The 27987-nt window shown below is 60.6% G+C and overlaps 1 protein-coding gene across 2 annotated transcripts; it reads left to right on the forward strand.

Moving 5' to 3' along the window:
• Positions 1-460: 460 nt before the first annotated feature.
• Positions 461-27976, forward strand: WNT4 (Wnt family member 4). Of its 2 annotated transcripts, none has more exons than XM_059690887.1 (5): positions 461-763; positions 14673-14908; positions 23885-23974; positions 24062-24204; positions 25018-27976. In XM_059690887.1, the coding sequence occupies exons 1-5, from the start codon at positions 687-689 to the stop codon at positions 25483-25485; spliced, it is 1014 nt and encodes a 337-aa protein (XP_059546870.1). In that variant the 5' UTR covers positions 461-686; the 3' UTR covers positions 25486-27976. The 2 variants fall into 2 exon arrangements, with proteins under 2 accessions (XP_059546870.1, XP_059546869.1); XM_059690886.1 differs by having other exon boundaries at positions 463-763; positions 23843-23974.
• Positions 27977-27987: the final 11 nt, after the last annotated feature.

Genomic DNA, 27987 nt, shown 5'->3' on the forward strand with positions numbered 1-27987 from the left:
GAGCGCATGCAGCTGGGTGCGTGCGAGCGGCGGCAGCGCTCTGGTCCGGCCGCTCCGGTCGGGCCGGGGTCGGGCTCCGAGGCGCCGCCGGGGGGGCAAGGCGGGGCGGCGAGGGCGGCCCTGCAGTGCCCGCAGCGACGGGCTGGGGGAGCTGTGCCCGCCTGTCCCCAAGGCCCGGGCGGGGACCGGGCAGCTGGGTCGCCGCGCCTCTAAGCGGGCGGGCTGGGCGGCGCGCAGCCAGGCGTGCTGGAGAGGGCTCGGGCCCCCGTGCTCCCGGGCGCCGGTCCGGGGAGGACCCCGGAGAAGCCCAGTCCCGCGGGCCAGGGCGGCCGCTCCCGCCGCCGCTCCGGCCCGCCCCCGGGGGGTGTCCCGGGCCGCTGGGCCCGCCCAGGTAACCCCATCCTCGGCCCGCCCCCGGCCCGCCCCCCCGGCCGCCCGCCCGCCTCCACCGCCGCCGCCGCCGCATCCCGGCTCTGGGGCGGCGCTGACAGTCTGGTCCGCGCCGGGCAGCGGGCGCAGCAGCGGGCAGGGCTGCCGGCAGGCACGGAGGCAGAGCCCCGCCGCGCGCCCCGGCCCGCGCCCGGCGCCGCACCCCAGGCCGCCCGTGGGGTGCCCACCTGCCGCCCCGACGGGAGGCCCCCCGCGGCCGCAGCCGCTGCCCAGGGTCGGGCGCCCGCGGCGGCACCATGAGTCCCCGCTCCTGCCTGCGTTCGCTGCGCCTCCTCGTCTTCGCCGTCTTCTCGGCCGCCGCGAGCAACTGGCTGTAAGTCAGACCGGGACCTGGCTGCGCCGGGCGGGGGGCGGCGGGGCGGGGCGGGCGGCGGGCGCTGGGGCGCCCGGCAGGTGTCTCGGCCGCGGGGCGTAAGGCTGGCTCGCGCTCTCCTCCGTCCCGGCCGCCCTCGGGGCACCCCTGCTGCCCGCTCAGCTCCCAGCCCAGAGGCGACAGGGGTGGCGGCAGCGGCGTCCGCACCCATAGGCGGCTTGGCGTGGGGCGCCGGCGAGCGCGAGGGGCGCGAGCGCGGGGCGGACCCCGGGATGGGGCTGTCGGGCGCGGGGTGCCGCCCGGGCCGAGCTGACAGGTCCCCGGGGAAGTCCATCACCGGGAAGGACTCCGGGTCCTCGTAGCAGGTTAATCCGGAGACGTCCAGGATCGCGCTCCGCGCGCCCGCTGCGGGCTGGGCTGGAGGCGTGCAGAGACCTGTTCCCGCTTGGGGGGCGGGAGCCAGGGAGAGACGGAGAGAAGGGACCAGGACCCAGGGCCTCCGAGAGCCCGTGGCCGGCGCTGGCCAGCCTTGGTCCCCCCGGGGCAGGAAGAAACAAAGTGGAGCCCGTAAGGACGACAACAGCCCCCCACTTCTCGGTGTCTCGCCTGGTGACGGCTGGTGTCTGTCCTTCTCTAGCGGAGGCCTGACTCCCTGTGAAGGGACAGAGGTGCGGGGTGTCTAAAGGGATGAGCCTGGCTGAGTGAGTCCACAGGGAAGCAAGAGGACCCTGACTTCTCCATCCCCCTCAGTGACTACTCCCCAGGTTCCAGGCTTAACCCTGGCCCAGAGCGCTGCCCTCATCTTCTGTGGGCAGCCGGTGGGGAGCCGGGCTCCAGTATTGATCTGAAAAGCATGAGGTGGGAAGGGGGTTAGCCAACAGTGTAGCTGGGGTTTCCATGGAGACGGCGGGAGAGGAAAAAATTCTCTCTGCATCAAGACCAGAGAACAAATATCTCCCGTGAAATTGCCCCCAGTGCGCAGTGGCTGTTGCTATGAGGTCACTGCGGCCAGTCCGGGCCCTGCAGGCGGGAAGAGAGTGTTCGTTGGGGTCCGAGCCACCCAGGGCTTGGGGGACGGAGGTGATGTGGAATTCTCCCAGCTGTTGGGAGCGAGGACGCTGAGGCCGTCTGAAGTGGCTGCAGAGCTTTTGTTTTTCTTGGAGCTTTAATTTGATTAACACTTCAGGGGTAGTGGCACAGTGTACAGAAACCATGTCCTCCCACTGCCCCCCTGCAGACCAGCCCCCTGAGTGGGTCTGAATCACAGAGCTGAGGTGGGGAGCCGACTTGGACTTGGGGGAGCCTGGGGTCCCTGGAGCTGACTCTTGAAAGCACTGGTTCCGAGCTGGGGCTCCACAGTGAGCGTGCGCATCAGGAAGAGTGAGGACGGGGTCTGACCGCCCAGCATAGTCACGAAAGGGCAGAGAGAGAAGGGGTGATTCCAGGGTCTGACCCAGGCCTTCGGGGGAAAGAGTGACATCCACCGTGGAAAGTCCTTGAAGAGCATCTAGTGTTTGGGCTCAATTTACAGATGAGAAAACTGAGGCCCCAGGAGCTAGGAACTGAACCCAGGTGCTCTGACTCCCAGGCAGTGACATAGCCCCTTCTCTGGAGCCGTTCCAGGATTGAACCAGTGTGTCCCAGGTGGTGTCACATCAAAGCCCAAAATCCCGGCCCCAGCTTTGGGTCACGCAAACCAAGGGGAATTCCAACAGCTCAGTTCTGGTGCTGGCGCCGTGGGGGGCGGGGTGAGGAGGGCGGCCTGGAGGGAGAAGCAAGGTTGGCAAACCTGTTCTCTGCGACAGTGATGGTTCAGGTTGCCACAGAGCGGTCTCTGGATGACCCCGCTCACGCCTGCTCCACCCTGGGCTTCGGGCCTCGAGCCAAGGGTCTCTGCTCAACCCAAGGCAGAAGGAGCAGGGGCTCCCCAGGACCCGAACCCAACCAGAGAGGCTGTGATGGAGAAGAGATCTCTGGGCACATCCAAGACTGGGTCATCTGCCTTGACTTTATCACCCTCCATCGCTGGACTTCTAGGAGCTTGGGGTCTAGGGAGAAAGACAAGATACAGGCAAAACCACGAATGGGTGGGGCAGTGTATGTACTGTTGCTGGCCGAGGAAAGGGTTACGTGAGAGCCAGAGCAGTCACGAAGTGGGGCACTTGGCCTGGAGGTTAGAATCGTGACAATAAGAATAATAATTACAGTAGCTCCCACTGTATTCGCTCAACCCTGAAACACCTGAATCCCATTTCACAGATGAGACAATTGGGGATCACGGAGGTAATTGCCCAGAGTCACCTAGCTCCTTGACAGCAGAAGGAGCTGATACAAAAGCTGCTTCTAGAAGGAAAAGCTTCAGGCAGGCAGGCATGGTGGCTGGCACCATCCTTCAAGTGTGAGCCACGCCGGAGGTGGCTCTCAGAGGGGCAAGGCCTGGCTGGCCACCCCCCTCCTGGTACCTGGAGTCGGGCGTCAGTCCCGGGCGGCTGGCTGGCTGGTGCAGAAGCCGGTGCTGTGTGTTGTCTCCGAAGGCCTGGCAGGGAGGCCAGGTGTCCCGCTGCGTGCAGCTGTCGGACAGGAGGAAGCCTGGAGCGGGGAGGCTCCGCAGCCTGCGGCCTGGGCAAGCCCGGAGAAGCTGGAAGCTGTTGATTAGGCTTGTGTCTGGCACCCGGAGTGAGCTGACAGCTTGTGGCAGCTCCCACCACTGAGGGAGGGAGGGATGGACGGACGGATGAAAACAGTCCACCGGCGGATGGCCTGGACGCTGCCACAGACTTGGGCTCAGAAATGTCTCTAAATGTCCCCCCCTGGAGCAACAGGGCTGTGCTGGGAGTTGGGACACTGGGGTTCCAAGTCCCAGCTCCGGGGGCCTTGGATGGGTCTCTTCCATCCTCTGGGCTGCAGTCCTCAGCAGAGGACTGAACCCCAAGTGGAAGTACTGGGAAGAGTCGGAGAACAGACGAGTTGAGGTTTCACTATTGTGGATTCACTGGGGGAAAGCAGTGGTGCACTGAGCGGGGCCCTCGCAGAGACCTGCCAGGCGAGGGCAGGGAGCCCGTGCTGCACTCAAATACAGTCCAGCAGAGTGGCCAGAACGGGGCCTCTGAGACGACAGGTGGCCCACAGTTCCTTCCCGGTTCTGCCACTGACCAGCTGAGTGACCTTGGACAGCTTACTCCACCTCTCTGAGCCTCAGGTTCCTCATCTGCAAAATGGCACCACGCTTGGGGGTTTGTGAGGCCACGCATGCAGCCTCTGAGCACTGCACCAGCACACCAAAGGCAATGGCCTGGCTGTGCTGGAAGCTGAGGGCTGCTGTCAGTGAGATGGGAGTCGTGTCCCTGTTTACAGGGACAATGGAGACAACAGGCCTTCAGGCTACTGCTCCCAAGCCCTGTTTACCCCAGGCTGTTCTGTCCGGGTCCTGTGAGGTTACATAGGACCCTGCGGTGGGAGTTTAGGCTGCCACCGGCCTGTTCTTCGACCGGGGCCCCTGCAAGAGCCTCGGAGAGGGAGGGAGGCCCAGCCTGGCTCACAGGCAAGTCCTGCTGGCCGGAGGAGTTGTGGCTGGGACAGGCGTTCGGTGCCGCCGGGGGAGGCATCACGTGGCTCAACTGGATCTGACTCTCCACAGGTGCGCACCTCCCAGCCAAGCTCCGAGCATCTGCTTGCCCGGCGGGCTATGTGATTCCCTTGGCCATGGGCAGAGTGAGGCCTGGCACTCCGGGCGCAGCTCGCTGGGCCAGGTGTGCACAGAACCAGCCAGGTGTCAGTGCCAGCCCCACAGGTAAAGGTGTGGCCTGTCTCCCCCGAGTCTCCCGCAGGAAAGGATACCTCTCTCCCTTCTAAATAGTAAAAACCCTTCCCCTTGGAGCTCCTCTCTAGGCAGCGGTTCTCAACCTGTGGGTTGTGACCCCTTTGGCGATCAAACGACCCTTTCACAGGGGTCGCCTAAGACCATCCTGCATATCAGATATTTACATTACGATTCATAACAGTAGCAACATGACAGTGATGAAGTAGCAACGAAAATCATTTTTATGGTTGGGTCACAGCATGAGGAACTGTATTTAAAGGGTCAGAAGGTTGAGAACCACTGTCTTAAGGGCTCTGGGCATTGAGTCGCAATCACCACAGCCCTCTACAGCTGACACTGGGGTTTCTCAAGTCACCCCATTGATAGTTAGGGCCTCTCCTGTGCATTGTAGGATATTCAGCGGCATCCCCGGCCTCTACCCTCTCAGAAGCCGGTAGGAACCCCTCACTCAGATGACAGCCAAAAATGTCTCCAGACATTGCCCACTGTCCCCAGCAGAGCACGATCACCCCCCGTTGAGAATCAGGGGTTGACAAAGCACTTTCACACGCATGACCCTAGTGGGATCACATCACCTCTTCCTCTGCCCTGTTCAGCGGAAGGAGACTGTATTCTTTTCAGTCCCACTTCGGAGGCCAGAGGAGCAGTGACTTCCCCAAGGACATTCTGCAAGTCAGAAGCAGGACTTCAACTTGACTGACTCTCACATGTTCAGACCTCCGGGTCTTTCATCCCCTGCCTCTATCCCCGCAACTATTCTGTATCATCTACAGCTGCCACCCGGCAGTGTGGCTGCTGCCCCTGCGAGGTTATAAACATCTGGGGGCCTAGGTGTGGCATAAGCACCGCCGGGCGCCCTCGGAGTGCCTGACACGCGTCTGACGTGCGGTCGGGGCTCGGTCACCATGTATGGGTAAAGGAAAGAAGGGCTTGTTCCCTCCAGAGCGCTTTCAGCTGTGGTCAGATGGTACCCTGTCTTCAGAGACCCCGAGAAGCAGGGAGGTTCCGCTCCACTTGCCTGAGCCTCAGGTGATGCTAAGATGTGCCAGAGTGGGTGTCAGGAAGTGTGGCTGTCACCCAGCAGATCTGCTGCTCTGGCCTCAGCTCCCCAGCGAGGGCACGCCCCTCGGCGCCAGGCTAGCGCGGTCTCCCCCTCGCCCACCACGGCAGGGCCCCCCGGGACCAGGCTCTGCCCCTGGGGTTTGCTCAGGCGGCAGTCACAACCCAGCTGTCTGCTATGGCTTGACTTTCTTCCCTCAACCCTGGATTAGCAATTGAGCAACTCAGCAAGCATCTGACAAGACGGTGCTCCCCAAACCTGTTGAAACTCGCCCAACTCGGGCCCCGTGGGTGCGTTTGGAAAGCTGAGCATTTGCACCAAGCCTCTTCTCCTCGTTCCTCCCTCTGGGAAGAAAGGCTTGGCCTGAGCCAACCTGGCACAGAGCTGGCCAGGGAACCACCAATGAGGGCGACAGCTGCACGCCCCTGGCCCCTCCAGTCACCCCCACTCCAAACACGCCTGCGAGAGCCTCGCTGCTTTGCTCGGCAAACTCCGCTGGAAGGCCACGCTGCGACCCGTGGTTGCTGTCCAGATTTCCACAGGAGTTGCCAGGTTTTTATCTCTGAGTCCTGAACTGCCTCTTCTGTGATTCAGCCAAACCCAGGAGAAGGCTCGCTCCCTGCCGTGACCCCACCAGCTCCCCTTCCCCATCCGAACCCTTCTCCACCTCCCCCCATCTCCTGGAAAACTTGAAATGGATCTTTAAGAGTTCCCTGGCCAAGTCAGAACCCCCACAGTGGAGGGGACCTAGTCTGAGAAGAGGGGGGAGGGGGTGGAAAGCGGGAGGGATGTGTCCGGGGAGGGAAGAGCCTCCTGACAGCTCGCAGCTCAGGAGGGAGCGGTGCAGAGGCCCATTAGAAGCAGCAGGAAATTGCTGATGAGACCAGAGGGGCCTCTTTTCTGCTGTGATTCTGAATGGTCCTTTCAGACCCTATTTCTCTCTCTGCTCACACGTCCCATCACACAGGACCGGGTCCCAGGAACTCTGCCCGGGGAGCTGGAGACCGCTGGGCATTCCTCTTGATCAAGGATGTCCCGCGGTGCTGGCACCCCAGGCAGAGGGGACAGAATCGCAGCCATCGGGGAGTGAGCGGGGCTCTCAGGGATGGTCCGCTCAGCCCCTCCCCAGACACTGAGCCTCTACGCAGGGGAGGGCCTGCTGTGCCCCATTCCCTCATGGCAAGCACTAATTTGTCAAGACCCATTCCATCCACCCATCAGGCTCTGTGCATGGCGCTTGGGGTCACACAGCACATTAGTGGTAGCGCTGGAACTCCATCCCAGGTCTCCTGCCTTCCCAGGACCTCCCCTGCAGCGGATGAAAGCAGCCCCACACCCCTGGCCAGTCACCATCTCCACTCATAGTGGTCCAGAGGTAGCAGGTGGTGAGCAACGGGGGCAAGAAAGGAACCAAGGTTTTCCCATCTGCCCACTGGGGTGGGGGTACGGGTTTGGCCACAGGGTCTCCCAGGACTGGGCCTTTAGAAGGGATCCATCAAGGCCAAGGGAACTCACTAGAAACCTGGAGCCGCCAGGGTACGAGCCTCACTCCAGGAGGCCGGTGCTGGACAGCTCAGCTGGGGTTTCACCCATCCCCACCCCCCCACCCCCAGGCTCCCTCGGTGGAACCAGGGAGAACAGATCAACGGGTCAGTGGCTACAAGGGCGAGGAAGGCACTCCGGACAAGGGCTGGGCAGGTCTTTGCGAGGGCGAAGCTCTCTGCTGGGGGGGAGCCAAGCAAGGTCAGCAAGTGCCCTCAGTTTGACACCCACTCACCTGCCCCAGGGAGAGAAGGAAAATTCGTACCTTCTGGCACCGCCCTGGGGTCATCCAGGCTCAAGTCTGAGTGGCCACTTCCTAGCCCTGAGTCAGCCACCAGCTCCCCTGGGGGAAAAAATACTGTGAGAGGGAAATGTGGGAGTGGGGTCATCTCTCAAACAGGAAGTGGGGGGCCACAGAGCCCTCAGGAATGAAATGTGAGGAGCAAGGACACCAGGTTAATGGGAGGAATGGAAACTGGGAAGCCAAGAGACAGGAAATGGGGGTGCTGAGTCTTTTGGGGATGGGAGAAAAGGGAGCCAGGAATCCCAGGAGACAGGAAGAGGGGGTAGTACCCTGAGGTACAGGAGTGGGGACTTGCACTCCAGAGGAGGCCGTCATCTCCCCCCAACTGAGGACATGCGCTCGGAGCCAAGAGAACTGGGCCTGGGCATTGAGGACGCTGGTTATGCTAAAATGGGCAGCACCCACGGCCCCACGACCGCTAGAAGTCTCTCCAAGGCCCGCCCTCCTCACTGGCTGCCCCTCCAGGGGTTTCAGGCCAGCGGCAGCAACTTCTTTCGTGGCCCCACAAGCTGCGGAGACTACAGTCCCAGATGCTGTCCAGGCAGCCAGGCACCCACCGAGACATCTCCCTCCCCAGGACCCTCACTCCTGAGCAGCCCCGCGCCTTCACTGTGGGCGCTGGAAAGGCTCGTCAGTGGAAGATGGAGCCACGCCCTCCAGTCACTGGTGCCAAACCATCATGCCTTTGGACCTGGGCCACCTCTGGACCCCGATCGGCTGGCCCAGGCTTAGGAGCCAGAGTGACCTATTTTCAAGTCCTGCCTGACCACTCCTGACTGGCTGCATGGCCTTGAACACAGGTCTCTGAGCCTCAGTTTCCTAATCTGTAAAACGGAGGGGATAATACCCCCCTGGACACCCCTACATGGATGCAGTAAGGATACATGAAAGCACGTGACTATTGCTTGAAGAGCACAAGTGACAGGGACCTCAGGTGCCTCTCTTCCCGTCATCTAGTCCTACACACCGTTTCCAAATGCCCCGGGCACACCTGAGCTTGTCCTCCTCACCCCGTGTCCCCAGCTCCTAACAGCACCATCGCCCCCATCCCATCCCTCATACTCCCAGGCCCTGAGGATCCATCTGATGGCCCAGAAACACCGGGAAAACAGGTTCCTCAACTCTACATGCTCCGTCTGGAGTTTCTGTCCAAAGTCTGCAGTTGGGACCGAGGCTGAAGCGACCCACTATTCCCGATGGGAGTGTGTCTTCCCCTAAGTTTGTTCAGCTGAAAAAAAAGAGTCAGGAACCCAGGACTAGGAGAGCTGACGGAGCCAAGCAAAGGAGACCAATGAGCAGAACTGGCTTCCTTTGCTGGAGGGTCCAGCAGGGGCTCCGGCTATGAAGAGGCTTTGAGATGGAGGTGATGATGATCACGATGATAGTAAACATTCTAGTAATGATGATACTATAACCATGCTGCCAACAGGGGAAGAGTGCCTGCTATGTGAACACTTAGTTCATTTGAGCCTCCCGAGATAAGCACCACTGTTCTCCCCATTCTGTAGATGAAGACACTGAGGCTCGGCGATGTTCACTAGCTTGCCTCAAGTATCGCAGAGATGGGGTTTGACCCAGCCTGGCCATCTCCCTTGCACCATGTGCCACACTGCCTACCACGCTGAGGGAGAAGGGTGTCGGGGACAAGGGGCGGGGGGGGGGGGGGGCAGGGGAGAGGCCAGCGGGATGCTAAAACCATGGGTACAGAAACGTTCAAAGCTCTGAACAGTTGGGGGTGTGGTGGGTGGGGATCACAGTTCTGGACGGGCTCCGTGTCACTGTTGCTTTCATCGGCCCGTGTCTCCCAAGGTGGCTCGCTGTTCAGCAAGCACACTGCTTCCCCCGGGCTCCCCCTCCCTCCCACTTGGCCCTCCGCCTCCCGGTGCTGGTGTTGCAGGCAGGACCGCTCCTGAGGAGGCTCTAAATGCGGCCGAGCAGGCAGGGAGGCCAGAGGGAGGGGGCAGAGAGGCCTGGGCCAGCGTCCCAGCCCCCGCCTGGACACCCGCAGGGCCAGGACCCATGACACTGATCTGCTTGGCCTCCCACACGCCCCAGCCATTTCCCGTCTCCCCTCCTCTGGACGCGCAGAGTCAGGGCCGGGGAGGAGTCCGAGAGGTGCGGGTTTTCCTCCAGGAATGTGTATATATTTTTTAAAAAGCAAGCAAACCTGGAAAAGCTTGGGACAAGCCCAGCTAATTTTAGTTTCTAATGAAAACAGCAGGTGGCCGAGAGGATCTGATCTCCCTGGCAGGGCCAGGGCCCTCCAGCCTTGCAGGCTGCAGGCACGGGCGCGGGGAGGGCCTCCTGGGAGGAGCCTGGAGGACCTGCAGTCCCCGGTTGAGAAGATGGGGCATGAGCTGGCTGGCAGCAGCCGCCGGGGCAGCCTGGGATGGTGGGTAACCTGATCGATGGCACGGCTGTGGCTAGAGTCCTGGGTGGCCGGGGCAGCAGGTGGCAAATTGCTAAGCCTGTACTCAGCAGTGGCAGGAAGAAGCCTAAACCGGGGCAATGCAGCTAGGCCCGGAGCAGAAGCAGGGATGGTCAAGGCTCTCCGCAGGCCGCCCAGCCCAGGGGCAGCCAAGACTGATCATGCCCAGGCTCTCCGTCTCCCCCAGAAATGGCTTGTGCAGTCGACATTTGAGCCCAGCCCAGCTCCAGGGTCAGCAAGTGGCATGGGTGTCTCTGGGGGAAAGGTTGAGCCGCCTTAAGGTGCACTGAGGGGTTTCCTGAGGTCCCCAGGACCAGGTGGGCCCCTCAGGGTCTCCAGGCCCTCGGCAAACTGAAAGGCCAAAGCTGTCTCCATGGCGGTCCCTCAGCCCCACACACTCCATTCGTCCCTCCCCTGAGTCCTCTGCCAGGAGGTGAGCAGGGGGACCTGGTCAGGACAGAGCCCTCTGTGCAGGCGCACGTTTTTATTCAACGCTTCCTGTGTGCTGCACCCTGTGCTAGGCGCTGAGGAGACCCCGGGCCGGACATGACACTGAGGGTGGCTTCACCCCCCTGCAGCTGTCAACGGGGCAGACCCACCACCAGGGGACGGGGAACAGAGAGGTCCCAGGCAGAGCTGGGTGTGTATTCCAAACGTTGCCATTCGCTAGCTGTGTGACTTTGAGTGAGTCACCACACCTCTTCGGGCCTCAGTTTGCTCATCTGTAAAATGAAGCCAGACACCCTGAGGATACCAGAACCAGCAAGAAATGCAGGGGTGGCCGGTGATGTCCTAACTCTCTCCACCTCATTTCCAACTCCATTTCCAGCTCCGGCACCCAGTGCTTCCCAGGCCAGACCCTGGGCTCTGGGAGAGCCTGGGTGGGGTGGGGGTGGGGGGTGCGGCTGTGCCTCCTGTGGCATGGAAGGGGACAGCTGCTGGGCCAGATAAAGGCAGGGGTGGTGGGCATTGGTGCCAGCCACGGGGGCAGAGACACTCCTCAACGGAAGAGGTTTCTCAGCTTCTTCCTGGAAGCTGTCCCAGTGACTCACGGCCCTGGCAGCCTAGCAGCTCACCCCTAAATCCCCACTACTGTTATTTCAGCCCATCTCCCCTCGCGGAGCCCTGAGCCTAGGGGAGGGGGTAGGAGGCCTCTCCGGTCCGTCTCACGTCTTGTTCAACGGCAGAACCTCCATCTGTCAGGAGGCCTTCGAGGCTTGGAACCCCCCACCCCAGTCCGTAGAAGGAGAGCTGCCAGCTCTGACAGTGGGAATGGCCACACAGACACACCGGCTTAGTGTACCCACAGGGAGACAGCCTCCGAGAGGGGCGGGGACTTGCCCAAGGTCGCACAGCGGGTGGGTGGCTCAGCCAGGCCTCCCTATCCTGCTCCCCCTGCCCGGACGACCCCTGGCCTTGAACCTCCCTTCACCAGAAGCCAGGACCCAGCAGTCCGACCTGACCCCTGGCTCCATGCAGGGGGAGCACAGGTGGAGATGGGGACAGGCCAACTCTGGTCCCCCATGTCACCGAGGACATAGGGACCCCACCCTTCTCCAAGAGGCCAGCCCTGCGTCTGAGCAGGAAAGGATCCAACTGGAGGCCCAACTTCTTGCCCCCTCGCCCCTGGCCTCCCAAACCTGGACCTGGCCCACAGCCAGTAGCCGGGCTCTTGGCGCCCCCTGCAGGCCAAGAGCGCCAGGTGGACTAGCTGCATAGGGGACCCCTTCTCTCAGCTGGCAGAGGCAGGGGGGCACGCGGGCCCCGCACTGAGGAGCCAAGTGGTCCCCTCCCCTTCCAAATGCATCCTCTCCCTGCCCCTCAGCCATCTTCCTGCCCTGTGTCCTCAGAGACTCAGCTTCTGCCAGGACACTGCCAGTCTGTGCATCCGCCAGGCAGGACCTGGTAGAGAGGACGGGGAGGCCCTGAGGTCGGACCGCCTCAGCCGGGACCACCCACCTCCCTCTCGCCCGTGCTGCCAGGGAAGGGAGAGATCCTCACAGTCATTGTGTAACCACAGTGTGCCCAGCTCAGAACCAGATGCAGCAGCCACGTCAAATCACATTAGTTTCTCCCAGCAGCCCTCTGGGACAGGAACCGTTATCTCCACTTCTAGATAAAAAGCCAGACTCAGGCAGGCCCCACAGCCAGGGGCTGCTGCTGCAGGGAGGAGGCAAGTGGGTCCCAGAGCACATCTCCCTCCAGCTGCGAAGGAAGCACCCCCAGTGGCTACCCAGGAGCTTCCCCTAAAGGGCTCTGCAGGCCAGTGCCAGCCTGGCCTCACAGCTGCCCCTGGGAACGTGTGAAAAGCCCAGATGCCCACCTGGAGTGGGGCCCAGGCACCTGCGCTTTCAGCAAACCCACAAATGTTTCGATGCACAGCCAGGTTTGAAAACCATCACCCTGGTCCAACCCACATGCCTGACAAATAGGATCCAGCTGCTGCTCGCACACCTCCAGGATGGGGGGCGCGGCGACAGGCAGCGCCGGCCGACCGCACCGTGGCTGTCATCCTCAGGGTGTACGAGCCCAGCTCCCAGCAGCTTCTGCCCGCTGCTGTCGGTTCTAGTCCTTGAGCCACAATGTCTCTACCAACGGCTTTGAAATCAGGCAAAACCAGGTTCGAGTCCTGGCTCCACCTCTCACTCCCTGTGATTTTGCGCACAAGGCGAATTGCTTGACCTGTCTGTGCCCCAGTGTCCTCCTCTCTGAAAGGAGAGCTTGTTGTCTGGCTGAGAGGCTAGATGCAATAATGTAAGTAAAGTACTTAGCCCCCTCACTAGTGCCATAAAAGTTCACTTTCCCCCCCCCCCCTGGCCAGCAAGCACAGTGGTTAGAGTGCCAGCCCACACACGAGAGGGTCTCGGGTTCGATGCCCAGTCAAGGACACATACCTGGCTTGCAGGCTCGGAGGCAACCAATGGATGTATCCCTGTAACATCAATGTTGTTCTCTCTCTCTCTCTCTCTCTCTCTCTCTCTCTCTCCCCTCCCCCCCACCTTCCCTTCCATTTTCTCTAAAAATCAATGGAAAAAATATCCTCAGGTGAGGATATTTAACATACAAAAAAATTTCACTCTTTTTATTATCATCATCATAAAAATTTCCCATACTTTAACAGGGCTTTCTGTGTACTTTTCTATGCGATCACCACTCAACAGTTCGCTCCTTCATTCAGCAAATGGTTGTTGGGTTCCTGCCCCGTAGCCTCTGGTTCGCGTCAGACCATCTTCCACTACAAGGTCCCCTTTGCCTCTGACAACAGTTCTTGGCTTGGCCAGGATCCGTGGTATCTTCCCCGCATGACAGATGAGGAAAATGGATCCCCAAAATGGTCACCTTCCCCTCTAAATCTTCTTTGGACAGGAAACTTGTGGCTTCCCTTGTAGGATACAACAGCATCTTCACCTCCACCCCAGCCAGCTCCCCCGACCGGGTTTGCTGGCCAAGGGTTCCCCGTAGAGGTGGTGGCGGGAGGACACTGTCTCTCTTGCTCTGAGCCCCAGGTCCGTGTGGCTGAGGCTGAGGGTACAGCCAGGGTCTGAGTTTTCTCCTGGGAGGCCGTGGGAAGGCTCCTTTCCCTCTCTGTGCTCACCTATGAAATGAGAGGTCTGAACCAGACCCCCTGTCTGGGCATGTTCCTTAAGTCTGTGGTTCTCTGTGCTCTGCTGCTCCCCCAAGAACCCAACAGGCACCCCAGGCCGCCCTACCTGGGAGGTGAGAAGATGGGCCTCTCACTGAGCCGGTGGGAAAGGGAGGCAGGGAGGGGAGAGGGGGCTTTCCAGAGACACCACCACCTCTCCTCCCATCATTAGGCTGCCGCTTGTACACCTACTGTGTGGCAGGGACACCTGGGGCGGGGGGTGGGCTGAAGGGCAGCAGTTATAGCACAAGTCATGCGGACATCCACACCTGGGCTCCAATCAGGTCCATCCCTACAAACCGGGTGACCTTGAGCCAGTGACTTTGCCTCTGAAACATAACCGACACTTAGTAGGTGCTCAGTGAATGCACGCCTCCTTCCCGTGAGAGAGGGATCACCTCTTCCTCACAGGGCCTTTTCCCTTCCTCGGGAGCATGTTTGTGTCTTGCTCCCGGCCCCCTTGCTTCCTGGTCAAGATCATACAGTGTCTGTCATTAGATGAGACAGAGCCTTCCTAGGCCCTTCCGAGGACGGGCAAGAGGAAGGCCGTGGGGTTTGAAGGAGCTTGAGGCTCGGCTCTGGCACTTGCTATCTGTGTCACCTTGGGCACAGCACCCTCTTGGCCTGCGTTCTGGCCACCCCCACCCTGCCTGCCTTCACTGCCCCATCCTCACGTGCTGCAGCACAGATGCTGGCCTCCATCTGGTGGCCCTGGATGTGGCTGGCAGTGAGGATCTGGGATTTGCAGCCAGAAGGTGGGGGCCGTGGGGGTGGGACAGAGACACCAGAGCAGACTCCCAGCTAGCAGGCATCTCAGCAGGAAGGGGTGGGGGCCCAGGGGCTGGGACCACCCCGGTCCCATGGGGGCTCGGCCTGCTTTGCCCAACTTGAGGCAGAGGCCTTGTCATGGGAGACAACACTTCCCACCTCCGGCCCCAAGAGCCGGGCCAGAGGGCCTGTCACTGGATCCAGACAGAAGCGGGCAGCCAGGCCCCAGGGTGGGAGAAGTCGGCTCCCAGAGACCTGGGCTGGGCGTGGCCTCGTCCTGGGAGTGGACGGAGGGGCGGGGTGGAGGCTCTGCATCACATTCCACCCCACCACCCTCTCCCCAGGTACCTGGCCAAGCTGTCCTCGGTGGGGACCATCTCGGAGGAGGAGACGTGCGAGAAGCTCAAGGGCCTGATCCAGCGGCAGGTGCAGATGTGCAAGCGGAACCTGGAGGTGATGGACTCGGTGCGCCGCGGCGCCCAGCTCGCCATCGAGGAGTGCCAGTACCAGTTCCGGAACCGGCGCTGGAACTGCTCCACGCTCGACTCCCTGCCCGTCTTCGGCAAGGTGGTGACGCAAGGTGAGGGAGGGGCTCGCGGGGGTGCTGGGGGCAGCGCGGGGTGTGGGCCCTCCGCCGGGGGACCCCGGGAGACATCGCCGTTTCCTTGGGTGGGAATGATACACTCGCCAGTGGCCGGACTAGTCAGTCACTTGTCAAGCAAAAACAGCGCCCTGCTGCAGCGAGGGCATAGGGTGCCGATGGAGGCGTGATCCAGGTGGGGAGGCGGGCGGGGGTGGGGGGGGAGGTGGCCGTCAGAGGAGGCGGCTGTCCTTCATGCTGGGTGGGCAGCACCTGCAGCCCTGGAGCTGCCATCCTGGGTTACAAAGGAAGAAAGCGAGGCTCAGAGAGGCCCCTCAGAGGGTGAACAGCAGAATCAGAATTCAGACCTGGGCTCCCGACCCCCAGCCCTTGGCACTCAGCCTCTCGTAGGCAAGCCCGTCTCATTCACCTGAACCTTTGACCACCCATACTGAGAGCCTCGCCCTGCCCGGCCCTGAGACCCAGGGATAACCAGCACCAGCGCCGGCCCTCCTCAGCTCTCCGTCCAGTCAGCCGCAGCTCAGGAGGGCGGTGGCTTGCACGCCGATAGCACTAACTGGGGGCCAGACGCTGTTGGAAGTGTTTTAACTCACCTGGCCCTTGGTTACAAAATAGACCTCCGTGTTACAGAAGAAGAAACGGAGGCACACAGAGGCTCCGTAACTTGCCCAAAGTCGCAGAACTAGGAAGACTCAGGCCCCAAAATCCTGCTCCAGGGTGTCGCTCGTACCCACGTGAGAAAACACTGGGATGGAGGGGACACAGGAGTGGGAGCGCAGGGTGCACCCCGCCCCTGGCCAGGGCTGGGCTCAGAGAAAGCGTTCCCAGAAGGCGAGCCCTCCGCGGAGACCAGGAATAGGAGAGGGCGTTGAGCCAAAGGACCGTGGGCCGGGGCAGAGGGAACGTCCCCTGCAACTGACTGGAAGGCTCCCTGAGAGGCCAGCGGGTCAGGCCTGCCCTCGAGGAAGTGCCCTGAACCAGCTGCCGCTCCTCTACTTCCTGAGCGTGAAACTGACACTCCGGAGCCTCCCGCAGCCCCTGGGGCCCCGTGACGTGCTCGGGCAGCAGGAAGGCGTTGCCTGGGCCAACCTTTGTCTTGGCACCTGTGGGCTGCTGGGCTTGTGGCAAACCGTGTGGATGTTGTTGGAAACCAACTGTGATAGAAATTTGGAAGCCATTCTCCCGGGAGCTGGCAGAGGCCAAACGGGCACGGTCGTGCTTGGCATGGCTGGACACGGCTGCCCGGAGAAGCCGAGATCCAGGGAGCGGAGGATTTCCCGGGACGACGGTGCCACTGCTGAGGGCCGGGGCTGCCTGAGTGCTGAGGCCCAGATACGAGGCTCAAATAACAGACCCTGAGCAGGGGGAGCCCTCTGGCCCAGCAGGTGCTTGCTGCCTGGGGTGGACTCGCGGGCAGATCAGCAGGTGTCAGGCCCTTTCAGACCCCAGGCCTTTGCACATGCTGTGCCCTCTACCCCCACACGCAGCCCTCTTTCTCACCAACTCAGGAGGTCCCTCCCCGAGGCGTCCCAGCCCCGCAAGCAGGTGATTGCTTTTCCCTCTTGGCCCTGAAACTCTTTGTTCACGCTCAGGTGTTCCCTTTTTTAAAAAAAAATTTTTTTTGTTCGAAATAATGTCAAACTTACAGAAAAGTTGCAAAAACAGGACAAAGAATTTTTAACCCATTTGCCTTTATCAGCTTCTTTCTCTGTCTCTCTCTGTTTCTGTCTCTCTCTCTCTCTCTCCCTCTCTCGCTCTCAAAACACACACGCCCACTTTTGTTTAAACCATTGGTGTTCACGCGCTTTCGTGACACCTTGTAGACTGTACCGTGGGCCTGTCTCCCCAGCCCACGCCCCGTCCCTACGCCTCCAGCTCTTCCAAGGCCAGGGTGGTACCCAGCACGTGGCCGAGCCTGGATGCAGCAGAGGGACAGTCCATGCGGGTCTCCCAATGTCAGGATGCGGGTCAGGGCAGGGACTGGAAGGGGCAGAGGAAGGCAGGCAGGGGTCAGTGCTGGCCTGCAGCCGGGAGGGACCCCATTCCTCGCCTGTGCTTGTGACAGGAGCTAAGGAGGGGGCCCAGCCCTGGCTCAGACGTTTGGGAAGACACTGAGAACCGACCGGGCGTGGCTGGGACCTGCTCCGGATTACAGTTGGAGCGTCCAGTCCCCTCGGGGCTGAGGCAGGGTACCCTCCCGCCAGTCCCAGCACCCCGGGCAGTCGTGTCTGCGGGAGTCTGTCTTCCTTTCCCTCCATCTCCTCACTTTTGTATCTTTCATTTTCTTCCTGAGTAAAATTCCTCTTAAAAAAGCCTTCGTGTGGCTCCACAAGAGAAGGGACTTGTCCATCCCGAGGGCTCAGTGTTGCTCACAGAAGGTGCAGGGCTGATGACCTTGAGCAGTGACGTCACTCCCCGAGCCCCGGCGTCCTCACCTGTCAGTGAGCCCGGCAGGTGCGCTTACCTCATGGGTCGTCGCGAAGATTCGGTGACGCACTTGGTGGAGACCCTGACCCGAGAAGAGCCGTCAGTCATCACCAGCAGCAGCCGGCCCGGGCAGGCCTCCCTCACAGCCCCCAGCTCTGGGAATTGGGGGGCTTGGCCAGTACCGCATTCATGAGCTGCCTGGCCGGGGTCGTGACCTCAGACCCAGGAGAGGCCACAGCTGACAGATGGCCCCAGAGCCAGGAGCCCCGGGTTGCTGAGGGCCTGCTGCATGCTGTCCGCATCAGATCGCACCGACTCCGAGAGTGAGCAGCACTGTTCCTGTTTCACAGCTGAGCAAGGGGCTCCGGGACCTGCCGACTCTTGGCTGTGACATCCCAGGGGAAGTCCTTCCGTCCCCAGGCCTGGCGGTCCTGCTCCCTGTAAAACAGGGACAATCCCAGACCAACCTCTGGGCCTCCCGTCAGGACTCAGCGAGATAATGCCTCTGAGGGGCTCCCAGGCTCCCACAGAGATGCCCCTCGGGCTCTCTCACTGCCTGAGGCTTCCCAGCCTCCAAGCCTGCACCCTCCCCACCCCCAGCAGCGGCGGCCACCCCGCCTCCGACCTACTGAGGCCAGACAGATGGTGAACTAATGGTGACTGGTGAGGACAGTGTGTAAGTTAGGGCCAAACTGTGTGTTCTAGGCTGGAAATCTGCTGGAAGTTTGGTAAAATTAGCGTCTGGGGAAGCCTGGAATGGGGGCAGGTAGTGGCAGTTCTTGGCTGAGCAGGCATTAAGGGCCAGATGAGGGATGGCCTCCGCGTTTTAGTCACTGCTTCATCCTGGTGCCCAGAGCAGCACCTGCACCGCAGGTAACTGAGAAATACTTGCTGAATGACTGAAAAGGGTGAGTCCCCGAAGGTTGGAGGTTGCCCTGAGCAGGGCGGAGAGGGCTGGAAAGGCACACAGACTCCTCTTCCCCTGCTCCCCTCCATCTGCAGACAGCCCCATCTTCTCCTGCTCCCCTCCATCTGCAGACAGCCCCATCTTCCCCTGCTCCCCTCCATCTGCAGACAGCCCCATCTTCTCCTGCTCCCCTCCATCTGCAGACAGCCTGGGCCTCCCCTGCCTCTTGGCATCTCTCTCTGTGACCTTCATCAAGTTCTTGTCCTGAAAAAGGGACTCAGAGAGCCCTGAGTCCCCTCAGGCTCTGGCTGCCATGGCTGGGAGGGGATGTGGTGCACTGGCCCTAGCAAAGAGAAGATTCAAAATCAGGCCCATCTCTCCATCCCCAAGCGTCTAACATCATCTAGGACACCTTACTGGCTGTAGCCTCGGGCTGAATTTAGTAAGTAAATGCTTCCCTAGCCGGTTTGGCTCAGTGGATAGAGCGTCGGCCTGTGGACTGAAGGGTCCCGGGTTGGATTCCGGCCAAGGGCACATACCCGGGTTGTGGGCTCAATCCCCTGTGGGGGGCGTGCAGGAGGCACCAATCAGTGATTCCCTCTCACTATTGATGTTTCTCTCCCTCGCTCCCTCTCCCTTCCTCTCTGAAATCAATAAACATATATTACCAAAAAAAAGCTTTAAAAAAAGGGGAAGAAGTAAATGCGTTTCAGTCTGGGGCGGTGACTCACTGAAACCCGTATGCTCATGTTTGTCCTCAATACTTGCATGGCATTGGACCTAAGGAGGGCGAGACCATGCCTTCCTTCTGGTGACCTCTCAGGCCAGCCTTACGGAGCCCTCAGATGATTTATGGGACATTCTGCCACTGGGAGTTCCCTGAGGGTGAATTCACCTCCACAGCCCTGGTGCCTCGCATGGGCCTAGCTCACCGCAGGTGGTCAGTAACCAGTGGCCAGGCAGCAGCAGGAAGGAAGGGTCTGTGCCCTAAGGAAGCCTTTAGTCCCAAGCAAAGACATGGTCAGCTGACTGGCCTCCAGCGTGTGCGTGCCCCACCGACATTTGTGTGCCAATGAATAAAGTGGCACTCATCACCCAACAATAAGCCTTGTAATAGCTACTGTGTCTTGAGCACTTACCATGTGCCAGGGACTAGACCAAGCACGGTCCCTACCTTACCCGATTAGATTTCCAGTGCTGTTAACAGCCCCATTCTATGGGCAGAGAGCTGACGGCTCACATGCGGGGCGGGGGGGGGGGGGGGGGGGGGGCAGCGCCAGGACCCTATCTCAGGCCTGCCTGGCAAGCGCCCGGCTCTTTCCCCTCCCCACCCTGTCTCCAAGCAGCTGTGAGGGCCCGCTCTGTGCCCAGCCTTGTGCTGGGGGCTGGGGGCTGGAGGAGAAGTATGAGGAACAGCCTGGTCCCAGGAGCTTCGAGTCTGGCTGCAGAGGCCAGATAAACACACAGGACCCTTAGCAGATAAAACAGTCTGCGACCCCATCCTGATGGCGAGGCACAGGCCAGGGAGGAAGTGCGGGAGAAGTGCAGGGTCTGCCTGCGGGCAGCAAGATTCCCCGTGTTCCAATTGGGGAAGGAGGTTCAGAGAGGAAGGTCACTAGTTAGGGTCTCCACACGGCTTGGCCCAGCCCCAAGGCCTCTCCCCTTCCCCCTGTCCTACGTCACCTCTTGAATCCAAAGAGGCTTCCTGGAGGTGATAGAATCAGGACTCAGCACAGGTTGATCCCAAGAAAAAGTGAGTTTTTGCAGATAGGACAGCAAAGGAGCCCGGCCGGTGTGGCTCAGTGGTTGAACGTTGACCTATAAACCAGGAGGTCACAGTTTGATTCCTGGTCAGGGCACATGCCCGGGTTTACAGGCTTACTCCCCAGATGGGGGTATGGGGAAGGCAGCCAATCAATGATTCTCTCTCATTGTTGATGTTTCTATCTCTCTCCCTCTCCCTTCCTCACTCAAATCAATAAAAATATATATATATATATATATATATATATATATATATATATTTTTTTTTTTTTTTTAATAAAGAGAGAGCCGAAAACTGGAAAGGCAGGCTGGAGCAGGGATGAGGAGAGAATGGAGAATAATGTCTTTCTCAGAGACCAGGGCCTGTCCTTCCCACCTCCCAGGACCCCCACGGAGTCTGCTTTGGGAACATGTGAGTTATGCTGGGAATGGCACTTCCACCCGGACACCACCTGGTGCCGGGGGATCACCGTGCGCAAGGCTTCCTTTCCAGACCAGCTCAGCCTCGTCTGGTTCTCCTCCAAACACTCCTTCCTGCCAGGATGCACTTCCCTCGACACCTGGGAGAGACATCGCAGGTGATGTGCCCAGAAGAGCACAGGTCTTGTTCCAATTCCCTCTGGGCCACGGACTGGCTGGGGGACCCCAGACAGGCCACTGAGCCTCGCTTTTTCCTCTGGAGAGCAGAGCTGGTTGCTAAGGTTGTTGTGAGCTGTAGATAACATGTGCAAAGGCCCCGGTGCCCTCAGAACGGGGAGCTACTGCTGGATCCATAAGGCAGCTCTGGATTCCCAGCCCCAGGCAGCCTAGCACCTTGGAAAAGATGGCGCTGAGGCGGGACGGGAGGACACACAGGATTTAAACCAGTGGAGCCGGCAGAGGAGGTGCCCTGGGAAGGAGCAAAAGCAGGAAGAAAGGAGGTGGGTGGGGGGTGGGCAGATGGCTCGATGGAAAAGGAAGACGGTTGCAGGGCGGGGCTGGCACCTGAGAGAGTCCTGCCTTACCCTGGGCCAGCCCTGCTGTCCCCAGAGGACAAAGCAGGACTGTCTTTCCCCGCAGCTGGAACAGGCCAACCCTGCCCAGGCAGCAGTTATCTACCACGTGGCTGGGAACTCCCTTCTGCTGCGCTCGCAGGCGCCCCGCAATCCGTTTCCTCTCTCAGCAGTTGCTGCCAGGTGCCCACTAGTCAGCAAGGCTCCAGCCTGGCACCCAGCAAAGGGGCGGAGCCGGGAGGGGCCGCAGCAGTAGAGTCCAAGGGCTGGGACCCAGGGCCTGTGAGAAAAAGCTGGAGGAGCCACAGCCACCGGCTTTCGGGGCACGGTGGCCTGGCCACGTGCTCCAGGCCTCTGGGGCCTCCTGTGCTGAACACAGCCAGCTGCTCAGCACCCCCAGTAAAGAACCCACAAAAGGAACTGGACTTGTCCTATAGCACGTGAGACTGAAGGGTAGACCTAAGGAAGTCCTTCTTGGTTTCAGGTGCTAAGAAGGCGGGAGGTGGTAAGAACATGGCTGGTGTTCTCTTGCTGTTGTTTTTAATCTGTTTTTATTGATTTCAGAGAGGAAGGGAGAGGGAGATAGAAAGATCAATGATGAGAGAGAATCATTGACCGGCTGCCTCCTGCAGGCCCCCCACTGGGAATGGAGCCGGCAACCCAGGCATGTGCCCTGACGGGGAGTCGAACCGTGACCTCCTGGTTCATAGGTCGATGCTGAGCCACTGAGCCACGCCGGCCAGGTGAGAGTGGCTGGTGTTTATTCCCAGGGGCTCCGGCCCTGAGGCAGGACGATATCAAGGTTGAAAGCGCTGGAGCCAGGCTGCCTGAGTCCAAGTTTCGGTCCCACCAGTTCCCAGCTGGGTCTTGATGGACAAGTTGCTTCCCCACTCAGTGCGTCCTATGAGCTTTAGCTCTTTGTATTGTTACCCTCCTTCCAGAATCTCTTCCTTCAGGCCCACTCCCAAGCGGAGAAAATCATAGCGTTCTCGTCCCGAAGCTAGAGCAAGGGGTCCCAGAGCCCTGGCTGATAGGTGGGTATTGGTTTGGGGAATGAGGCAGAGATTTCCCTGAGCCACCTTTCAGGGCGCCCTGCACCCCAGGGCCAGGAGCGCTCAAGGGAAGTGGTGAGGCCAGAGCTGGGGGTGGGCCCAGGCTGCCTGAGAGCCCAGAGAAGCAAGGGAGAAAGGACCACGCCGGGCCAGAGCTGGGGCCCATGGCCCTATCTCCTGCTTTCCCTCCCCCCTGGTCTTTGGGGCAAAGAATTGTGCTGGTTCAGGCCTGGAAATACCAGAAATACCAGAAACTAAAGTCGTCTCTCTTTGGGCGGCCACAGCACAAAACCAACCAACATGATCCTGCTATTAACCTCGATTAACTTGGAGAGGATTCCATCTCGGGCTGTCGAGGCCCCGGTGGCCCCAGCCAAGGCCCCTGATGCCAGCCCAAAATGGCCAGGGCAGGGCAGAGGGTGGGCAGTGGAGAACGGTGGTGGGCCGTATCCCCAGTGCAGGGGCTGAACCGGGAACAGGGCATCCTGAGCCACCAGGGCCTGAGCTGCCCCCACCCCAGCTCCGCTTTTTCTGCTGCCCGTCCACAGACACGGGCACAGAGGAGGTGATTGTTTCTGTCTGACCACGGCGACTGCTCCCCAGGGCAGCCGAGAGCGCAGGCCTGGGTGTCGCAGAGGTAATTGCCAACCGCGGGGCCAAAACCTGCCCCCTCCACTCCTGCGGACACAGACGCTCCAGCAAGAGACAGAAGGACAGTCACGGGCACACAGAGGCCCTCACAGGGCCCAGGAGAGGAGCTGGGCCTGTCTGGTCACCCTCCCGGCCAGCCATGCACACACGCACCACACTTGCACTACACACACAGGCACACTCCCTCCCACCACCCACACCCCAGAAAGAGGCTCCACAGAAGCTACACCCCCGAGGCACAGTTCCTAGGAGGATGAAAACACCCATTCAGGCAGGGGGTGAGGGCAGGCACCAAAATAGAACCGCTGAGAAGTCCTGGGCGGAAGGGAAAGACAGGCCCAGAGGCGGACGGACTGCATCTGAGTCCTGCTCCTATCACTTCCTCGCTGGGTGCTAGGGCCAAATCACTTCCCCTTCCCAAACCTGCACTGTGCCATCTGTGAAATGGGCACAGATAAAGGGCCCAGTGGGAGAGGGCCCGACCTCAGTAGCAGTGGTCCAGGTGAAGAGGAGGGGCCACTGTGATTACAATCTACTCTTAGAGATAGGAAGCAAGAGGAACTCAGGGATGAGCGCAGCCTGAGCAGGAAGGGCCGGGGCAGGACCCTGGGGCAGGGGACCCCTCGGAGCTGGGAAATAGGTGTTAGAAGAACTCGGGTTTTAGAGGGAGCCCGATGGGCTGGCAGTCCAGCCTGCCACGTCACAGCCCTGTCGTCTGGGTAAGTCAGTTCTCCTCTCTGAGCCTCTCTGTCGGAGACGATGTGAACACCACTAGCCTTCTGGGGGCGTTGAGGACAGTAACCCCACAGAAGCTAACAGCGATGACGCTGGTCTGTCTGCCTGCTCAACCGGGCGCCGTGTGACCAGGGACGAGTTGACTGATCTCTGTGGGATGGGGATCACGGCAGTGCTGACCTCACGGGCGCTGTGAGGATGACATGCTCAGCACACGTCAGGATGCTGGCATGCAGTCTGTGTACTTAGCATCGCATGGGGAGAAGGATGGCCAGCAGTGCCGCTCCTGGCCTCCGCGTTCAGGTCCCAAATACCCTCCACCTCTGAAAAGGAGGGTGCGGGGAGGAGCCCCGGGACCCAGCTGCCCTCCCTCTGCCGCCCACAGGGACTCGGGAGGCGGCCTTCGTGTACGCCATCTCTTCAGCAGGTGTGGCCTTCGCGGTGACGCGGGCGTGCAGCAGTGGGGAGCTGGAAAAGTGCGGCTGTGACCGGACAGTACACGGGGTCAGCCCCCAGGGTAAGTGCGGGAGGTGGGGAGGCGTGAGTGGGAGAGCAGAGGCCTGGCCGTCACTCATCTGTGGCCCCTTCTGCCCTCGTGCCCCAGGCTTCCAGTGGTCAGGATGCTCCGACAACATCGCCTATGGCGTGGCCTTCTCACAGTCGTTCGTGGACGTGCGGGAGAGGAGCAAGGGGGCCTCGTCCAGCCGGGCCCTCATGAACCTCCACAACAATGAGGCCGGCAGGAAGGTAGCGTGGCATTTCTTCTGCCCCCATCACCCAGGGGCAGGGGCGGACTCGGGAAGGTCCCTGACACACTCTCCCACCCACATGCCACTCAGAAAGCATCTGTCCAGGCACCTCCGGGAAGGCAGGGGGCAGGAGCAGTGAGTGGCGCCCTGCACAGCACACATCCCCCCACGTACCTAGCAGGGAGTACGCTAGGATGTGAATCCTGTGTCATAGCAAAGGTCATGTGCTTCTCTCAGATACCATCTGCCTTCTCAATACCTACTCAAGGTTCCTGTGTAGATTCAATGCAAATGTGTTCTTCCCCATCATGTCACCTGCCACTTGCTGTTTCATATGACACTGCCCTGTAAAATATCTCTCCCTTGCCTGGTTGGTGTGAGCATCAACCCATGAAGCAAGAGGTCACTGGTTCGATTCCCAGTCAGGGCCCATGCCCAGGTTTCAGGCTCAATCCCCAGTAGGGGGCGTGCAGGAGGCAGCTGATCGATGTTTCTCTCTCATCGATGTTTCCATCTCTCTATCCTTCTCCCTTCCTCTCTCTCTAAAACCAATGAAAACGTATTTTAAAAATAAAATTAAATGTCTCTTCCCTGCAACTGTAAGTGCCCCAAGGACAGGGCCAGTATCTTCTTTAACTGCCCCCAACACAGCTTACCCGCCCACCACACATACAGTAGGTGCTTAATACAGAGGAAGCCTGGCAATGCCTCCTTCTCCCATGCTGCGGCATCCCCCCAGCCATGCCCCCTCCGGCCCCTCCGCAGCCTCCCCTGACACCTGTCTGCTCTCTCCCCCGCCGGTCCCGTGCAGGCCATCCTGACGCACATGCGGGTGGAGTGCAAGTGCCACGGGGTGTCGGGCTCCTGCGAGGTAAAGACCTGCTGGCGGGCCGTGCCGCCCTTCCGCCAGGTGGGCCACGCCCTGAAGGAGAAGTTTGACGGTGCCACCGAGGTGGAGCCGCGGCGTGTGGGCTCCTCCAGGGCGCTGGTGCCGCGCAACGCGCAGTTCAAGCCGCACACCGACGAGGACCTGGTGTACTTGGAGCCCAGCCCGGACTTCTGCGAGCAGGACATGCGCAGCGGGGTGCTGGGCACGCGGGGCCGCACGTGCAACAAGACGTCCAAGGCCATCGACGGCTGTGAGCTGCTGTGCTGTGGCCGCGGCTTCCACACGGCACAGGTGGAGCTGGCCGAGCGCTGCAGCTGCAAGTTCCACTGGTGCTGCTTCGTCAAGTGCCGGCAGTGCCAGCGGCTGGTGGAGCTGCACACGTGCCGGTGACTGCCGCCCGCCCGCGCCCAGCACCGCCTCGCGCCCGGGGAAGGCCCGTAATTTAAACAGTCCCCCACCGCCCACCCCAAAAGATACTGGTGATATTTTTTTGTTTTGGTTTGGTTTTTGGGTCCTCATGTTATTTATTACCGAAACCAGGCAGGCGACCCCAAGGGCACCAGCTGGGGTCTCCCTGAAGCCTGGGCCTCCGTGGCTGCCAGTGACCAAAGGGACCTTGCTCGCACTTCCGGCTGTCCACGCGTGGCTGCTGCTGACCACTCGCTCGGCTGTTATCCGTGTCCGTCTTTCCACTTGTGGACTCAAAGTGGGTAGCAGGCGTGTTTCAGCCACGTGCCTACCAACCGCCATCTAGGGAAAGGGGTGGCCCTGTGGTGGGGGAAATCAGTGCCATTTTGCTGGAAGTTGCGCCCCCACGCATACACACGGGCCCCTGGCAGCTTCATCCTGGTGGCCTTGTCCTCTCAAGGCCCCTGGAAAGGGAATGGGCAGATACCAGGCCAAGGGCAGAGGGTTTATCAGCCCTCCATGCGCAGCTGGAGGTGTAACTTCTGTGGGACCTTCCAGGCAGAAGAGCAGGTGAGGTGAGGCCAAGAGAAAGCTGCAGTCCCACCCTCGAGCCCAGCCTGCCTGGCCTCCCCCTCGGAGAGGGAAACCCCCACTCCCTGGTCCCTTCCCGGCAGGAGTCCAGCCGGCCATCCTGGATCAGCGATCCCAGCGGGGTCTCTGCAGTGATGCCCCGTGTGAGCCTCCTCCTCACAGAGCTGCTTCTCTGTGACACTAGGAATGGACATGGCTCACACACGTGTACACAGAGGAAAGGGCCGTTTAAGAAAGCCCTCTCCCAACCATTTCCTGCGCCCAATTTACTGAGTAAATGCTACGTTCTAGGCCCGATACTGGGCCATCTCACTGGATGATGGAGAAGACAGGGATGTTCGTGCCCACTTTGTAGCAGCGGGGGCAATGCCCAGCGGGTCCCAGAGCAGCAAGATGCAGAGGCAGAGCCGCAAGCGCCCTCCAGCCAAGGCTCCTCCAGGCTCCTGCACCTGAAGGCCCAGAACCTGCAGGTCTTCTTGGGTCTGAGCCTTGGGGAGGGGGCTCTGCTGGAAGAAAAGGGGCCGCGAGGCAGTTGGAGGCACAGACCACAGGCTGAGCGAGAGCCCCCACAGTTCCTGAGGGCAGAGCTCTGAGGGACAAGGCGGACAGCGGGGAGGCACCCTGCCCCTGGGGACCACGGTACTGAAGAGTCCCCCCAAGACCGCACCAGCTGCCCGGGCCTGGCCCTGCACAGCAGCCACACCGTCAGGAGTCCAGTCCAAACTTCTGTGAGCAAGACAAGCACACGGCAAGACCTGGCCTGACCCCACTGCCTCTAGGTGGGCTCCCAACCACCAAAGGGACTCGCTGCCAGCCCAGGCTCCAGGCTTCCCCCGCATTGGGGCTCTAGGCTTCTGGTTTGAGGTCTTGAGCTCTGGGATCCCCTTTGGAGGTTCTCAGACCCAAGCTCTTGGCTCCAGGGTTCAATGTCTGAATCCAAGCCCCAGATTCAGAAGGCAGGCTCTGGCCTGCAGAAGCTCTCCAGGCCTGCGGTCTGTGCCTCCTGGTGTCGGCTCCCTCACGAAGAGGTCAACACTCTTGGCCTCCAGCCAAGCTCCCTGCTCAGTGTCCATCTGAGAAGGCCAAAACCAAGTGAGATGCTGGAGCCACATTCGAATGTGGGGATAATCTTGGGGCGGGCAGGCTCTGATGTGGATGAAAGCTGAGCCGACTGTGTCCCCACAGCTGCCCAGCGGGGCTCACTGCTCCTCTGGCGGGCTCTGTGCAGCCATATGCTCAGCGCCAGGGAAAATACCATCCCTCACTGGCAGAGGCAGACCCTGACGAAGGGAGCAACAGGGACCCCTCCCCTTCCAGAGATAGGGCTGAGCCACTGTCCCCCATCCCCAAGTCCTCTCCCCAGAGCCAGGGGAACAGGAGGTCCAGGCTGAACGCTGGTATGATGGGCACTGCCCCCAGGAAGAAAGGAGAGGGTCTGGACCCATTCACGGGCTTCACCTTCCCACCTGCCAGGGGGCTCCTCACAGCTGGGGTTCTGAAGGGTGTCACCTCTGCCCAGCCCTACCACCACCACCACCAGCCCCCCAAACGCCAAAGGGAGCCTCAGCCACAGGCAAACGGAGCTTCCTTGGACACGCCCTCCTCCAAACTGTCCCAGATCGAGGAAGAACCAGCACAGGCCTGACAGCCCACCCACGCTGGAAGCTGGTCAGAGGGTCCAAGTCCAGCCCAAAACCTTCTCCACTCATCTTGCCACAGGCCAAGGTGATGTCCTCCGCAGCCTCAGGCTGGAGAGGCCCTGGCTTTGGATGCTGCTGCCCCTCTGCTGCCCCATCCCATCCTCCAATTTTATATAAGGCTCCTTGCCTTTGTGACATCCCCATGAAATAGTCTGATGCACGATAAAATGATTATTTCTTTACCTTGCAACTG

This window comes from Myotis daubentonii, chromosome 3, assembly GCF_963259705.1.
Source record: "Myotis daubentonii chromosome 3, mMyoDau2.1, whole genome shotgun sequence".
NCBI classification, from domain to species: Eukaryota; Metazoa; Chordata; class Mammalia; order Chiroptera; family Vespertilionidae; genus Myotis; species Myotis daubentonii.